Here is a 15,379-nt window from a genome sequence, read left to right as displayed (position 1 = left end):
TAAAATCAAAACTCCTCTTTCCCATCCTGTCTTCCCACTGCTGTTCTCCTACCTGAGGCCCCATTAAGTCACTTCCTGTTTCCCATATCCCCTTCTTCACCTCCATGCTTGGCCCACCATTTCCTGTTTAGAATGCCCTCTCCAGTTGTCTAATGCTTACCACTTCCCATATTACTTTGCATATGCTGCCTCTTCTAGAAATCCTCCCTGACAACCTCCTGTTCTAAACTCCTATTCTAAAGGTCCTGTGGGAAGACGCACACCTGCTTGATGCGTGTGGCAGTATGTACTCCCAAATACACATACTGCCTGTATCTCATCTGCTTATTTGCCTGTGGATTCCTCAGCACGGATGGGGCTGGAGCTGGTCCACTGCTTCCTGTTCATTCTCAAGCCCCCTTTCAGCCTCTGGAATATTTGTCAATAGTGCTTCCTTCAGAGAGGCTACCCCTCTGGCTCCTGTGGGTATTTATATCTCAAAGTATGAGCCAAGTTATTGCTTCCCTTCATTAAAAGAGGCAGGAAAGATGGGAGGGAAGGGTCTTAAAGACAGCAATAAAGACACTTTGCCAAGAGAGGGGCTTCCTCTTAACCTCCCTTCCAAGGCAATGTTTCTAGGCCACCATCCACTGGGCAGGCAAAACCCCATCCATCTATCCATCCATCCATCCACTGTTTTATGAGATCCACCAGGCACCAGGGATACAGAGATGACTCTAACAGATACGGTTTCTGTGGCACTTACAGTACAGTAGGGGAAGGGGAGATGGACATTAATTGAATTGTTTAGCAAATGGTAACTGTTTATGCTAGCTCTGACTCCTCTTATCTCAGATCAGGAACTAGCATTCCAGTAGAGATCAAACTTCAAGGAAGGAAGGGCTGGTATGGGTTGAACCGCAGCTTCTAGACAGCTCTGTGGGCACCCCAGGCTGGAAGCACTTCCAATGTTGCTCACCCCAGTGCTTCTCCTAATGGCAGCCTCCAGACCCCATCACGGATACTCAGAGCCCAAGGATTTGGTGAACTTCAGAACCCTGGAAAAATAGGGAGGAGGAGCCCATGACAAAGGATCATTATATGGACCTTCCTTTTAGAAATTTCTGAGTATGTGAATTGGAATTTGCCTGACTTTGAAGGCAGAGGAAGGAGAAACAGGGCAGCTGCTGTAGCCCCAGATCCTGAGGCTCTCTCAGTTCAGAGTATGGAAAAGGAAAGTCTAAGGGAGACAGAACATCAGGAAAGGTGCAGAGTGGCTAATGTGCATTTATTCAAGATCTACTGAGCACAGACCCTGGTCTGGGCTGAGATACAGCAGTGAGCAAGAGACATGGAGTTCCTGGGGAAGGCAGGAGCTGAGGCAAGTAACCTGAAAGGTCTCTTTTAGTCCTGATGTTCTAGGACACGCTATAACATTGACACAACAGGGATGTAGTGAGACTTTGATTCTAGAACCTGGCTTTCCCTAGCTCTGTCTCTTCAAAGTACATTGTGTTGGGAGGCTCTGTTCTGACTCTAAAGTCATTATCATCATTCAGAATGCACTTGGAACTGGAAGTGGTTTGTTGGGCAGAACCTCCAAGTCAGTGGCAGAGAATCTTCCTTGGACTTTTGATAGCAAGTTGGATGATATCAAGGTGATGCTATTCCACTAGAATGTTCCAGGGGCTGGTGAGAAAGCCAGATGCAGGGCGCTGGGGCTTCTGTTCCCCCAGACCTTCTCAAGGCCTTCAGAATCTCCCGGTCATTCTTCCTGCTTTCTAGCTCTAATAGGGTTGAGAGACAGAGGTGTCCACGATGTTCTGTGCCTATGGCAGCAAGATAATTGGCCGGTGTGACCTTCACTAGGAGTGTGGATGTGTTTTCTCCTCTGGGCTTCAGGAAAGCTGGCATTCTCCACTTCATTTTCTAGTTTAGGCTGAAAATACTATATTTCACCATTGGTAACAACTTCCCTGAAAAAGGCATTATTTTGCCCAACTTCCCTTGAAAGATGGGAACAGATGTCAAGTCTTGCTGTTTCAGTTCATTACTCAGAATGAAAAGCCCAGTCTTGGCGGCTCTTCCTACTCACACAAGTTTCTTCCAGGGTGATTTGTGAAATCACAGGCTGTCAGAGCTGAGCGAAAGACCTTTGGGAACATCTATTCCAACCTCACATTTTTTTTTTATGGAGGGAAACTGAGGTTTGGGGGAGCTTCTTGGTCTTCACACTCACATTTAAAGAAATCATGTCCTTGAACAAAACCAACCCTCTGACCTGTCCCATACTTTCATTGGTCTTATAGGTGATTTCTTGGCCTCTCCTTTTCTGCCAAGGACCTTTCATCTTCTATGCCTCTGGACCAGACAGAATGCCTTCCCAAGACATTATTTCACCCCCATAAGCAGCTTTCCACTTACCAAGAATCTGCTGGGATGTACCTGACTCCAGCCCCTCTCACTCTCCTCCATCCTTGCGTGGAGCCATTGGCCTCATCTGCTGTGCCATAGCCCAGATTCCATCAAGAATTACTTTCTCAAGGTCTGGGAGTATAGTTCAATGGTGAAGCACTTGTCTAGCATGCATGAAGTCCTGGGTTCAATCCCCAGTATGACAAAAAACATTATAAAGGGAATTACTTACCTAGCTCTAGCTCTGTATTTTAGCTCTTAGTATCCAGTTACCTTGGCTACTGGTTGGACCCTGGTTTATACCCCAGAATGAAATGTGGGCTACCTCTTACTGGGTTATAAGAATGGATAGAAAATGTGGTATCTATACACAATGGAATTTTATGCAGCCATGAAGAAGAACGAAATGTTATCATTCGCTGGTAAATGGATGGAACTGGAGAACATCATTCTGAGTGAGGTTAGCCTGGCCCAAAAGACCAAAAATCGTATGTTCTCCCTCATATGTGGACATTAGATCAAGGGCAAACACAACAAGGGGATTGGACTATGAGCACATGATAAAAGCGAGAGCACACAAGGGAGGGGTGAGGATAGGTAAGACACCTAAAAAACTAGCTAGCATTTGTTGCCCTTAATGCAGAGAAACTAAAGCAGATACCTTAAAGCAACTGAGGCCAATAGGAAAAGGGGAACAGGTACTAGAGAAAAGGTTAGATAAAAAAGAATTAACCTAGAAGGTAACACCCACGCACAGGAAATCAATGTGAGTCAATGCCCTGTATAGCTATCCTTATCTCAACCAGCAAAAACCCTTGTTCCTTCCTATTATTGCTTATACTCTCTCTACAACAAAATTAGAGATAAGGGCAAAATAGTTTCTGCTGGGTATTGAGGGGGGGGGAGCGGGAGGGGGTGGAGTGGTTGGTAAGGGAGGGGGTGGGGGCAGGGGGGAGAAATGAACCAAGCCTTGTATGCACATATGAATAATAAAAGAAAAATGAAAAAAAAAAAAGAATGGATGGGGATCATGGTCTTCATTACGGCAACTTGTCACTGATCAGCCTTCTTTTGGGACAAGGTATCCTCTTTAAAGGCTAACATCTACACCCTGAACTCTAGCTTATCGGTGTCCTATTGACAGTTGCCTTTTCTATTATCAATGATCTCCACAGATGCCTCATCTCTACATTCTGCCTCTTGGTTGGAGTCCTCCAGGATGTCTGCCTGCCCAGACTGGGACCTGTTATAGTTCAAATGTAAGAACTGCTATCACTAAAAACTGCTATTACTAATGGATGCTTCCTATATGTCAAGCATCAAGAAACGTGTTCCATATTGGAGGGTTGCCTCATGCAGTCCTGCCCAGAGTCCCATGAAGCTATAAACATCATCACCACATTCCAGGATATAGTGGCTCAGTCAGGCCAGGAGGGTTTCTCGAGCTGGTGAAAGGTCAAGCCAATACTTGGACTCAATTCACTGTGACCTCAAAACCCAACATTTAATCCTTGTGTAATGGGCTGAATTATGTCTGGCCCCAATTATATTAAAATCCTAGCTGCTGGTACCGGTGAATGTGACCTTATTTGGAATAGGGTTTTGTAGATGTTGTCAAGTTAAGATGAAGTCGGAATGAATTAGGGTGGGCTCCCAATCCAACAGCTACTTGTAAGAAGAAAGGATAGACAGATACGCACAGATGATGATGCAGGCAGAGACTAGAATTATGCAGATACAAGCCAAGGACCACCAAGGACTGCTGGCCACACCAGAAGCAGAGTGAGAGGCAGGGAGCATATCCTCCTCCAGAGGCTCCACAAGGAACTAACCCTGCTGTCGCCTTGATTTCTTATCTCCAGAACTGTAAGAATAAATTTCTGCTGTTTTAAGATATCAGATTATTTGTTACGACAACCCTAGGAAATAAATACACTTGCCACTTAGATCCTGTGCTCCTGCACAAGGTTTGCCCAGTCCTATTCTGAGTCCAAGGCTGCCTTCCCAGAGACTTGAATGTCACTCTGGTTCCTGACTGAAGCTTCCACTGGGGGCTCCCCAGCATACCCTTCACATTGCTTAATGGGACCTGGGAGTCCTATGGCCTTCCAGATCCCTCTGCTGACTCCAAAGTGCCCCTCTAACCCAGCTTCACTCCTGCCAGCCAGAAAAGGTTTGTCCTAGATCCCTGGGATCTATCCTCTGGCTCCCAGTCCACATCTTTGGGATAGTGTGTTAGAGTTTAGCTATGAAGCATCCCCCAAAAGGCTTGCATGGTGATGACTTGGTCCCCAGTTGGCGGATTCAATCATTGAGAGGTGATTGAGCCATGAGGGATCTATCTTTATCAATGAATTAATCTATTGATGGATTCATAATGTTTTTCTTTTTAACATATATTAATTGTACAAAATAATGGGCTTTGTTATGCTATTTTCATGCAATATTGTGTTAAGTCTATGAGAACTTGACATAAGCATAGTTGTGCTCAATGATCTACAGGCTGAGTTTGGCATGGCCCCAGCGGCAGAAGAGGGGAAAGGCAAAATGCAGCACAGCTGCTTTTCCTAAATTGTTTACATTCAGAGAAAGAAGTAGGAAGGCAGGTTTCTCTTACTACAGTGTCAGGAGCCTCCCTGAGAACTGTTGCTCCACCCCCTTGTTTATAAAAGACTGAAGAAGGATAGGGGAATTGATTGATGGGGATTTTGATTGGCTGGCTGAGGGCTACTTGTGAGGCTGCCCCTGCTGCTGCTGCTGCTGGCTGATGTGTGTCTCCACCAGAGCAACTTTCTGCACCGAAAACTTTATACATAGGCTTTAGAAAAGCTACGCTAAAGAAAAGCTAAAGAGAACATGGGACAGTGCAAGTCTGAGGGTCAAGACTTTAAGAGAGATTAAAGAAAACATGGGACAGTGAGAGTCTAAGGAAAGAGACTTTAAAGAATAAAAAAGAAGCAAGGTTTTAAAGAATAGTAAAGAAGTAAGGCCTTAAAGAACAGAGAAGGAAAGAAGAGAAGTAAAAGAAGAGTTAATAGAGAAAAGAAGTAACGAGGCTGTTGTGCATCTCCATCCAAGTGCCCAACACACCTGACCCAAACTTTGTGCATGTCTGTCTTCCCTTCTGCATCTCCAGTTGCCCCCAGTTACGTTGGGAGACCAAGAGCTTGTGAGAAAGCTCTCGAGACAATATATATAATGTAATTTGATCATAAGCACCTCCCTTTCTTGTCCCTCCTCCTCTTCCTCTTCCCAAATAGTCCCCTTTCTACTTTCATGTCTTTTTTAAAATCCAGATTCTGCACACGAGAGAACAGATTCTATTAAGAATTACTGGCATTATTGGGAGGTGTGGCCTGGTTGGTGGAAGTAGGCCAATGGAGGAATGCCTTTGAAGGGTATTTTGTCCTTGGCCTCTTACTGTCTCTCTGCTTTCCAGCTGCTAGAAAACAAGCAGTCTCCTCTGCCACAGACTCTTGCCTCCATGATGTTCTTTCTGCCTCACCACAGGCCTACAGCAATGGAACCATTGCTGGACTGAAATCTCTGAAACCACGAGCCAAATGAAATCTTTCCTCCTTTAAACTGTTTCTTTTAGGTGTCACAGTGACAAAACACTTGGTTAACACGTGGGGCATTTGTGGAATTCACCTTCTACTCTTTTCTGCAAGTGGTATTTCTCCAGCTCAACTCTTTCCCTCTGCACTTAAGGAAACATTGTGCCTCTTTGAAGGGCTCTGGAGAAACCATCATTCTGAGCCACCCACACATCAGAACCGAGGGGAAACAGGTGTGAGTAAATTTCTAAGTGTCAACTGACAGGTCAGCTTCTAACGGCCTGTGATTCACCTGTCAGTTTCCTGAGCTGATGGCAGTCTCCCTGGCTGACAGAGCAATGATGTATGTGTCGTTCCCAGACCAGGGGAACAGCCCTATTTCTGAGTCCCAGCAGGCTCCATCCAATGCCTCTGACTGTCAGGAAGGATGGCAGATCTCCCCTGCTTCATAGCCACTGGGGACCTGGGATGGATGTACCATGGGTTCCATCTCCCATTCTACAAGGTCTGTCCCCTAACTCTATAGGTCCCTGGCAGTGACATCAGCTCAGACAGGGCAGGATCTGCCCTTATAGATCCTAAGGGGGTGGGGCAGTGAGCATCTTCCCCATATTGGGTTAGGTCTCAGTTATATATTCCCACAGCCCCTGCACTGCTTCTTGAATTTTTATTTCCAAGTCATTGTTTAATATCTGCCAGTTCCTCTGCCAGTACATAAACTCCAGAACGGCAGCGTTTAAGTTTGTTTCCCTTACTGATGTACTTCTTGGGATCAGCACAAAATCTGACATCAAGTGGAGGCACAATAAGGTTTTATTGGGAAAATGAACATCTGAATGTCCCCCAGGGTGCTGCTCTGGTCTTCTCCCAGCCTAATGGACTAAGCTCTGGTCTCAGTTTTCCTGCCCATTCTCCCGGAAGCCACACTGACCCTGACATGCCCTGAGTCTTCCTCCGCCTGTGCCCTAGACCTGATGGGCCAACCCAGTCTTTGCTACCCTCTTCCTTCTGACCTACCAATGGATCTGCAGCATTGACAACCCTCACCTACTCCTGGTGACCCTCCTCAGCTCCACAGGTCTCCCCAGTCACTGTCCTGGGCAGTCTGACTGTCAGTCTTTGTAGTCTTATCTGTTTTCCCTGCCTCCAGCTTGCCCTGCTTCAGGATTCTGTCCTATCCCTCAGTGACCACCTAGCCTAGGCCTAGGGTTGGGGGAGAATGTTTGGATAGATCTTCCTTGGCTTTGCAAACATGGCTTGGAACAAATGCATGCAGACCAGATCCAATGTCTGGTCCCTGGTTGGGAGGAAGATGGGACACAGTGGAACAACAGGGGTATGTCTTTGACACTGTTCTTCCCATCACATCTAGAGGTTAGGAGATCAGAGTCCACAGCCCCACAGACATGAGTGATGTGGGATGGAACTTACCAAGTTCATGCCCTCCTTATCCAACCCAAATTACCATCTTCTGCCACCTGTCAGGGAAACAGAAATGACCTGATGCCCTCCCTGGATCTCTCTGACAGCTGCTGGCCAAGGAGACAGGATATAACCATTCCCTGCTTCTCCCAAGTCCCTAAGACCTTCCTCCAGGGTGTCCTGGAATGGATCACTGAAACTCCCCAGTGCTGTCTGATCCACAGGACCTGCTAGGAGCCAGGGAAGCTCTTCTACCTAGTCACAATCCTCATTTGCTACACTTACCTTGGCTGAATATTCATACTCACTCATATGCTCATAGATTATTGCCTGTTTCCTCTGCTAGAAGCAAGAGGAGGCTTGGGGAGGGATTTGCCTGCTTTATTCACCCCTGTATCCACAGCACCCAGTGTGGGGCCTGGCTTAGTAGATTTATTGACTACATTGACCAATGTGAACACTGAAGGTTTCAAAGAGGTCACCCAGCAAGCCCTGCAGGAAAGACACACTGAAGGTTTCAGGGGTACACTGAGTTATAAGTGGTATTTACTGGTAACTCCTCAGTCAGCTGCAAATCTTGACAATGAGCATTGTAGCCACTGATAACCTCAGAACAGTCCACATACATCTGAACTGACGGGGGAACTGGTATTGGAAGGTGCCTTAGTGTTAACTGGTAGTCCTATACCAGTGGTGCATGTGCAGACCTCCTGAGCTGATAATGGATGCCCAACAGTGAGAAAGGACAGGTGTGCTTCTCCCAGGCCTGGAGGGCTACACTGCGCCTGTCTTTAGGATGTCTCTGTGGGTTTTCTCTGCTTTGAGACATATTAGAAGGGATGCACCATAGCACTGCCATTCCTAAAAAGAATCCTTTTTCCTACTCCTTGCGTGTCTACAGGGTGGTATCTGCCTAAGGTTGCCCAGCACAATGTAGCTACTGTCACAAGCCTCTATGCATCCAGCTGCGGCCTTGGCCAGGCCCCAACCAAGGAGTGATGTCAGCAACCTTGGTGCTGAGACCTTACACATGCCAGGCGGGCACCCTATACATACCGGATGCCTCTTCCTCATCCTTCAAGTCACAGTTTAAGAGTCACTTCCTCAGGCAAGCCTGAGTCACTGTCCTCTGTTTTAGTTCCCCAAACCCTTTATCCTTCCCTTCACAGCACCAGCCAGTGTCGTAATGAAATTTCACTTGTCTGAGTCACTGTTTGTTTCTGAAGGGCAAGGACCATGTTTGCGTCGGTTATACTACATCCATAGCCTCTGGGTTGGGCACACTGTGGGTTGGTATTGGGCTCAGACCCATCTCACGTCCCAGTTCAGACCACCCTCTGGTCCTGGCCACTCTCATGCAGGTACAATCTGATAGCATCCTGCCTACTGTCCATCTAGGCACTGAGATCTCACCTCCAACCCCAATGTACACTGCTGCAGGGTCCACCAAGCCCAAGCCAGGAAGCATGGGAGTTGAGGGCAGTGAATAAACATGCCCCCCGTCTCCTCTTTCCCCATGAGATGGTCTTAACATACCTTGTAAGGTTTCCTTGGACACAGAGTCACAGATTGAGCCATTGGTCATGCTCCCGAATTGGCTTCCCTTGCTCCACCCTTCCTGGCGTTTCCCTCCCTGGTAAGTCTTGTCCTCGACCTCTCTCTTCCCCTTCTCCTCCATCCCCGACCACCAATGTGCCAATGTCAACCCTGCCTTCCTGTCTTCTTACTTCCCTCCTTTTCCACTGCAACACTCCAAGTTAAACCACCACACTCCCCCCACCCAGGTCTGAGGCATGCCTCTAGACAGGCTTCTGTTTGGCCTAACAGCACAGTGTTCCTCAAGTGCTAAGCCGATGTCACCCCCTAACTCCATATCTTTCAGTTGTGTCCCATAGCTCTAAGGATTAAAATCAAATAACTCAATTTAGCACACAATACTCTCAAGGCTTGTTTCTTTTCCCCGTCTCCAGCAGCAGCCCTCCTCTTGGCTGCAGCTTCTCCACCCTTGCAGCTCTGCCTCCATACTCTTCAAGCAGGCTTCTGGGTATTTGGTGCCACGACACAGAAGCTCTGGTGGCAGGTAGGAGATACCAGTGTCAGAAAAGGCCAATGTCTCAAGTAAAGGACAGGGTGGTACTTTGGTGTGTGCTCCAGTTCCTTTTTGATCAACGAGAGTTAAGGTTCAGCCAGGGAAGGTCTAGGTCCTGGACCCCTAAATCTTCACATCTGCCCTGGTCTAGCAGAATGACTATGGCTAAATGCGCCATCTCTGCCACTGCTACCATGTTCAAGCATGGACACACTTTATGCAGGGGGCTGCCCTTAGAGCAAACTGTGCTGGGTAGGACAGCTCTCGTGTAGGAGCACTTACTGAGCTCCAGGTGCTCTGCTGAGGATTTTCCAGTCTTATGTCCTTAGATCTTCCCATGGACCTGGGCCACTGGCTCTTTTATTAGCCCCATTTTGCAGATGTGGGAAAGGAAGCCAGAGAGGTTGGATACCTTTGCCACTGCCAGTTGAAATGTGCCAGACCTAGAACTTGAGTCCCTCCATTCTATTGGATTCCAGAGTCATCAGAAGACCTGGGTGTAATTCAAGGCAGGAAGATGAGTAGAAGTCATCTGAGTGGGGAAACCAGAGGAGGCAGGCAGCAGCAATGGAGAGAGGAGAGATGAGGGGATGGATGTGGTAATCACTGTTCTGTCTAATCACTTTTATTACTTCCAAGGTTCCAGGTAACTAGGGGAAGGTGCATTTGTCAACAGGAAGGAGATGCATCCTCCAGGTGTCTGTCTCTTTGCACAACCCTGGCTCCTTGGAAGGACTTGTACCATGGACAGTGACCAGCAGAGCATCAGGGAAGGACGTTTTAAGTCCTGCTGGGCATAGGCTCCACCCAGGGGCTCCAAACGGGCCTCAGGGGGCAGATGCTTACAAAGGTGGGCATTCATCATTTTGACGCTTACGTTCAGATCCCTAATAAGGAAGTAATATTGCCAAGTCTTTACCATGTTCTCTGTGAGTTAGTGAGAAGACTAATTATCTGACGACACTAATAAATGGTTCTGATATTATTAAAAACGGCACCAAGCTAGGATTAATAGGCTCATCAATTGTAGGGAATCAGATTTAACAAGGTCCCCTGCATGTCCCATCAGGGTTCATGGCCTTGATGGATACTGGGCCTCCCAAAGTGCAGCCTAGTTGTATGGAGGCTGTGGACAAGGCTCCCCTGCTTCTCCAGCTGAGGGGCGGCTCATGAGGGTCTGCTGCCTGGCTTTCTCATCATATCCCTTTAAAAATGGCTCTTCAAAGCTCCCAGGCCACTGGAGATGCTGTGGGTGGCAGGACCAGGTCTGCCTGCTCACTTCTGCATGTGGACTGTGCTCTCCATGTGATCTCCCTTCCTCCCCAGCCCTGCTCACCTCTGCAAATGCCAGGATCGGAATGCACCCAGAGCCCCAGATGCCAAGCCCCACTCACAGGTGCAGGGAAGCGGGTAAGATGAGGTGCCGCTGGGGCCTGCTGGCTCATTTCCATAATAATTATGGTTATTACTAATAATGGGTGACAACACCACTCCCTTTCATTTATACTGAGCTCTACAACCCAGAAGCCCCTTCTCCACCTGGTGTCTCCTCTGAGTCTCACAGCAGGCAGGGAAGAGTGCAGCAGGTTACCATCATTCTCACAGCTGAGGCAAGAAACTGACTCTGGAGGCAAAGGAACTTCTTGCCCCCCACCCCTCCAACCCTGCCTCTACTGAATAATTGGATGGATAAAAATAAAAATAATTGTAGCAAGTACTGAGGCTGTGCTGAGTAGAAAATGCACATATGTTAACTTAGCCTTCACAGTAATCTTGTGAGGTAGGTCCCATTCATCTGATTCCCCTTTCACAGGTGAGGAAACTGAGGCACAGAAAGGTTAAGATACTGTCCAGGGACACACAGTAACTCTGGCAGAGTAGACAACTAACCCTGCCCAAGTTCAGGCTCTTTAGCATTGGCCTCTCCTACTAGGGGTTGCAAAGACTGTTGCATGAGCCAGCTCTGCCCTGGCTCCTGGGGTAGGGTGTACTCTCTGGAGAATAGCCCAGGGCTCACTGAGGCAACAGAGCTTCCAAAGAATCTACCGATTTACATACAGCCCCACACTCACAAGCTGGAGCCTTACTCTCTCTCTCTCTCTGCATCTGTACAATGGGCATTACTGACAGCCCCTTGCTGCAGTGAGCTGTTCTCAAGATGAGAGAGAAGAGGACTCTACAAGGTTCAGCATGGATCAGATCCCTGCTTTCCTTTACTTCAGACAGAATTTCTTTTGGATGGACATTTCTTCTGTCCCACTGAGAACACGAAGCTGTAAGGCAGGTATTGTTAATTCCATGAGCCTGAACAATGGCCCCTTGTTTTATTAGTAAACCTATCTTAGAGGCTGTAGTCGTTGCTAATTACTCCTCTGGTGGAAATGTAGCTCAGGGAGGCTGATGAACTTACAAACTAACTGAGTCACACATTTATTAGGTGGGAAAGCCAGCACTGCACCCCAAGTCTATTGAGCCACAGCTAGGCTTCCAAGAGCTAAGATGTTCATTGATAGCACCTCACAAGCCACCTAGTTACTGGGCTGGCTCTGGCCCTGCACCCTGCACCCCTGTTATAGCACTCCTGAGGGAAGGGGGATTAGCATGCCCATTTCGCAAGGGAAGGAGCTGCTCACAGAGGTTGGGTGATTGCCCCTGCCTCTGTAGCTAATAAAGAATTATTCTCCAACTCAGAGCTCCCATTCCTCCCCTGCTATGGTGGCCTAGCCTGTGGCTTCTGTTTGTCTTCTTTCCAATGTCCCACAAGCCCCAGACTCCTCCCACTGGTCTGCTCTCTCTCCCCTAGAGGGCTTTGGACCCTGTTCCCCAAGTTCTCTCCCCATGTCAGGTGGAGTGAGAGGCTTCTCTCAGGCCTCAGCCCATTCCATGGACCATGTCTCCCTCACTGACCCCAAAGCTACAAGGCAATGTTGGGTCTGTGTCTGTGCCTCGGAGTTGGTGGATATTTTGTCTTGGCACTTTGCCCACATGGATGGGATATTCTTCCATAGCTCTTAAAGCATCAGAGGACCTGAGAAGTTTCAGGAATCCTCCAGAATGAGATCACCAAAGACGCTGTGGGCCTGGCTCCATATCAGAAGGGCCATTTATGCATATCTGCATGGAGGGGGTGTCTGGGAGGTGGAGAGCCTGAGCAGGGCCCAGGAGAAGTGGGGTACACTTCTTCATATAGATCCTCACAGGTCCCCAGCTCCTATGGCCCTCACCTGCTGGAATGCCCAGCCGTGATTTGCAAAGGGACCTCACTTGGCTTCCCTGGGTCCTCCCCCTTCCCCCCATCACTTGCTCCAGTTGCAGCTTACGTGGTCAATGAGTTCCTTGACCATGCCGTTCCACTGGCCCTTGTCGTCCTGTGCCCCGTACTTGCCGTCCTCCACCAGCCGGATCTCATAGGAGAAGCCCAGGATGTGTGAAAGTTCCTTGAGCAGGTCGACGCAGTAGCCTTCAAAGCGATCATTCCCATACAGAGTCCTGTCAGACTTCCGGAACATGACAAAGGGCTCCTCCTGCAGGGACACATGGGAAAGGGGAGATAGGCTGAGTGGGTGGGGTAGAGGGAGGTGTGGACTAAAACCTCTGCTTTTGTTTTTGTAAAAAAAACACTTGGGGTGGCTCAGATGAATGGCCTTTAAGTTAGGAGAAGGAAAGTGCATTTCTTGGGAGCCAATTTGGTGGCCCTACAGATGAAAATCTCCTGGCAGCCTTTGGTACAAGATGGGGCTCAGTAGGTAGTTATGGACCTAGTTGCCCAGTGTCACAGAGATAACAAGTGGTGGGATAGGGATTTGAACTCAAGACTACCTGATTCCAAAGCACAGGTTCTCTCTGTGGCACCCATGACTTGGGCCAGGATCCTTAGAGTGTGGTCTTCGGACCAGCTACACCAGCATCACCTGAGAACTTGCTCAAAATGCACATTCTTAGGGTTCATCTCAGACCTAATAAACCAGGGAGTCTGAGTAGGGCCCAGAAATCTGTGTTCATGTAGCTCTTCTGAGAATCCCAATGTCTGCTTGAGGTGGAAGATGCTGCTATAGAAATTCCTTCTCAGGTGTCTCCCTCAGCTTTTCCTCAACACCTGGTTAACAGGTTAGAGCTACACACTACTGATTCCATTCTCTTCCAAGGGCTCCCTCAGTCCCCTGCCTAGGATCTTCTAGGTAAATGCTGGCTGGTAACAGTGATGGCTTCTTTTGTAAGGGGCTTGCTCCCAGGGGAGAGGAAGTCCTCAGGAATGTGGCTTGTGGAGTGAGAGACCCTGACACATACCATGCCCCTCCAGATGATGGACAGCCACTGAAGGCCTTGCAGTAGGCTCAACTCTGTCTGACTTCTCATGTGGAAACACACCCCTGGCAGCCCAGAAAAAAACAACTGGGAGAAGAGGTAGAAAGCGGTGGGAAGAACTGGCTTGAGATACACAGAGGGAGGGACTGTGGGCTCTGATGTGGCCAGATCCAGACCCACAGCATAGCCCCAGATCCCCATCAACAGGCAAAGTCCATCCACCCAGAGTCACTTACAAATCCCCATGCTGAGGTCAATGGAGGAATTGCTGAATTTTCCAGAAAACATTTGTTCAGTTCCTCCTGTACACCAGGCACCAGTTTAGACTCTTGTCGTGGGTTGTTTGATTTAAGTCTTACTAGCTTGCAAGATAGGTGACATCATCCCCATTGGATGGATAAGGAAACTGAGACACAGAGAGGTCCGTACGTTGCCCAACATCACACAGGAGTTGACTACAGTTTGATGGGGTCTAGTTCCCATCCTGCCCAATCAGTCAGTTTCCTGGCCCTGTTTTCTTTTCTATTCCCTTGGTCACACATTCCTGACTTCAACTGTTTTTCTAGGTTCCAGAGCTGCCATCCCCGTCCCTGCTTCTGGTACCTCTAGACCTCCTCTGATTCACCTGGGCCTCCTTCCTCAGCCCCTTAGCCCATTCCTGCCTGGAGCTCCTCTGCCCCTTTATGCCACTTCCCAGAGCATTCCCAAACCCACCATGGTACCCACATGTGTTAGACACCTGGAGCCTCTAACTGAGAGGTGGCTGCCAATCTGACATAATGCATGTACTGGGAGGCTTGTGTCCACAGGCTCACAGTAAGGCATGCACCTACTTATGGAGATGTCTCATCCTCTCCACTGGTGAGGCCCTTCTCTTGACCTCCAGGGCCCTTGGGGTGGGGTGGCCTGTGATAACCCTCATCAGTAGTGAGGTGTCCCAACAGCAGTGTCCCAACAGCAGCCTCTAGCCAGGCTTCTGCTGGGACAGGTGGGGTCAGTCCTCTGGCCCTGGTTCCACTGCAATGCTACCTCTCAACATCCCACCCCATCTATGGCTGATCCACTCTAGCTTTCAGGAGTCCTTTGAGGTGCTCCCGAGCAGCAGTCAGAGAGTATCTGAGAAAACCACTTCTCAGTCAAATTGGGTAGGAGGCTGGACCAGTTGGTTAGTCACCATGCTAGATAGGTCTCAGTGTCTCTCATGCCCAGCCGCCAACCAAGTAAGCAGATCAACAAGGTGCAAACGAGTCCAGGTGGAAACTGGGGCAGGGGCTAAGATGGCCTGGAAGAAGGGGAACTTGACCTTGTCCATGCACACCTTCATGCAATTCAGTCTCTGGGCAGATGCTGCCCTGCACCCTGGCCAGGGCCTGGAGATCAAGGCCGGGCTGGCATTTTAGTCCAGACTCATGCTGTAGGTTGATGCTCTTATGCAGCGAGCAAGCTGAGCCACTGGATGTTGGCCCTGACGTTATTTAGCAAAAGGAAAAATTAGAGAGAAGATATTCTCTTTCCCAAGGGAACCACCAACACACATAGATCGACTCCCACCTCCTTCTGTAAAGTGTGGTTAACAAGATAATATGTTATGCGTAATAACCTAAGGGTTATT

The 15,379-nt window shown here is 48.5% G+C and overlaps 1 protein-coding gene across 4 annotated transcripts in view; it reads right to left on the bottom strand.

The window, feature by feature from the left end:
- The window catches only part of Grik3 (glutamate ionotropic receptor kainate type subunit 3), a 219,036-nt gene that overhangs the window by 27,490 nt on the left and 176,167 nt on the right, over positions 1-15,379 (bottom strand). For all 4 annotated transcript variants that reach the window (XM_074080549.1, XM_074080551.1, XM_074080552.1 and 1 more), the window contains one exon: positions 12,783-12,986. In XM_074080549.1, the coding sequence (XP_073936650.1) occupies positions 12,783-12,986 (204 nt within the window). The remainder of the gene's footprint in view (positions 1-12,782; positions 12,987-15,379) is intronic.

This window comes from Castor canadensis, chromosome 7 (assembly GCF_047511655.1).
Source record: "Castor canadensis chromosome 7, mCasCan1.hap1v2, whole genome shotgun sequence".
In the NCBI taxonomy this organism is placed as follows: domain Eukaryota; kingdom Metazoa; phylum Chordata; class Mammalia; order Rodentia; family Castoridae; genus Castor; species Castor canadensis.
Note: the sequence above shows the minus strand (reverse complement) of the source record. Positions and strands in the feature narration are given on the sequence as shown.